The sequence below is a fragment of the Aptenodytes forsteri genome, unplaced genomic scaffold (assembly GCF_000699145.1).
Source record: "Aptenodytes forsteri isolate BGI_AS27 unplaced genomic scaffold, ASM69914v1 Scaffold261, whole genome shotgun sequence".
Lineage (NCBI taxonomy): Eukaryota > Metazoa > Chordata > Aves > Sphenisciformes > Spheniscidae > Aptenodytes > Aptenodytes forsteri.
In genome coordinates, this window is record NW_008795583.1 from 83,487 (window position 1) to 85,462 (window position 1,976).

Below are 1,976 nucleotides of genomic sequence, written 5' to 3' on the forward strand. Positions count from 1 at the left end.
CCGTGGGCAGGGGGGACCCGCCGACGGCCCGGCCCGGCCCGGCCCGGCCCGGCTCGTCACAGGGTTTGAATTCCCGAATTTAGAAGACCCGGCAGAAGGACGGGGAATGCGCAACTGCCGCGCAACGGCCTCCGTGACCAGCGATTCGTCTCTGGCGGAGCCGGGCAGCAGAGCGAGCGTTGCCGAGGAAAGGGGGGTTGGGGGGAACAAGCGTCGCTCCCCGCAAATGCGGGACCTGGGGAAACGTCCATCCCTGCGGCTCCCGCCCCCGGACCGTCGGGGACGGCCGGGGGGGGGGGACAGCGCGGGTCCAGCCGCTCCGACCGGCGGTGGCACGAGGGCTCCTGGCGTCCGAGGACACGCGGACACGTCCCTCATCCGCAGAGGGAGAGGATTTCTTACTGTTTCCTCCCCCATGGAGCTGGGTCCCTTCTAGGGGCCTTAAAAGCCTCTGCCCTTGAGAACGACGACGATCCGGGCACAGGGACGGGACGGGACAGGACGGGGATGGGTTTGGTGCCATCCTGCCGCGCCCCCCCTCCCTTGAACTGAAGCGCTGGAGGCAGCCACAGCGGCAGCGCTCGGGGTGGCGGGGTGGGTGCAGGGGAAGGGGCTGAGATGGCACCCAGACCCCCCCGAGGAACCTGGCCAGCGATGCTCAGCTCCCTCCACTGCCGGCACAAGGCTCTGGGCGCAGCCATCACAGCCGGCTGTTACGGATTTGTGCACGCCGGCCACTGTGACAGGGTCCGACCCTAGGATCCCGCTGGTTAAGGTAAAGTCCGAGTGAAGGTTTCCAATTCCTCTTTTATTGGTTCTTGGGTTACAGCTCGAGCTGGGTGCCTCCGGAGAGGGACCCCTACCCCAGATCACCCCCCCCAATTATACTCGTACCACCCAGCACTCGATCCCCAAGTCCAGTCGCTTAATTCTGGTCGGTGGTCTCTTGTTTTCTTACTGGTTTTCACTGTCGCTTGGCTGGCCGCCTTCTGGAGTGACCTCATTCTCTTGGAATTGTCTCCTTGGTCCTTATCTTCTTCATTCCGCTCGTATCTGCCGGATTCAGGCAGTTCTGTGTTTGCAGCATTAGTTTTATCAAAAAGTTTACTCTCGGTCAGCTCTTGCGGCCTAAGGCTTCAACTGCTTTAGCTACTAGTGCTAAACGGGACTATTCAGAGAGAAGAATACAGTCAATCAAATTTCTTCTCCAACCCCGGCACAGCCCCTTCGCTCTCGCGCCCCACAGGGCCCACCCCAGCCGGGGGGTGGCAGCTGCACCGCAGGATTGCTTTGCGCCAGACGTCTCTTCTGTGCCTGTCGCCCGGTTATTTCTCTGCTCCCAGTGTTAACCTGGGGTGGATGAGAGCGAGGGAGAGCTTTAGCGAAGCTACCGAGCTAATGGCCACGTCAGTAAAGTGTCAGCGTATCTCAAGACACAGCTGATCGGGTGCCTGGCTCGGCTGGGATGGAGTCACCTTTTGGCACAGCAGTTTTGGCAGTGCTGCGCTCTGCCCTGCACATGGCTGGCACAGGGCTGGTGATGCCCCACGCTTCCGCTGCTGGTGAGAGGTGCCGGCACCGCCCCAGGGCGTCCCCTGCACCCCCGAGCAGCAGCTAGGGTGGGCAAGGGCCCGGAGGGGACCCAGCCGGGACAGCCGACCCCAGGGGTATTGCACACCGTGTGCCGTCCTGCTCAGGGATAAAAGGGGAAAGGTAGGGGAAGGGTAGGGTGGTTCAGTTGGAAGGGACCTACAAGGATCATCTGGTCCAACTGCCTGACCGCTTCAGGGCTGACCACAAGTTAAAGCATGTCGTTAAGGGCATTGTCCAAATGCCTCTTAAACACTGACAGGCTTGGGGCATCGACCACCTCTCCAGGAAGCCTGTTCCAGGGTTTGACCACCCTCTCGGTAAAGAAATGCTTCCTCATGTCCAGTCTGAACCTCCCCTGGCGCAGCTTTGAGCCATTCCCAGGC

The 1,976-nt window shown here is 61.5% G+C and overlaps 1 protein-coding gene across 1 annotated transcript in view; it reads right to left on the minus strand.

Moving 5' to 3' along the window:
- Window positions 1-1,976, minus strand: part of CAD (carbamoyl-phosphate synthetase 2, aspartate transcarbamylase, and dihydroorotase) — a 24,227-nt gene that overhangs the window by 21,051 nt on the left and 1,200 nt on the right. The window contains exon 2 of the mRNA XM_009282314.1: window positions 959-1,072. Within this exon, the coding sequence (XP_009280589.1) occupies window positions 959-1,072 (114 nt within the window). The remainder of the gene's footprint in view (window positions 1-958; window positions 1,073-1,976) is intronic.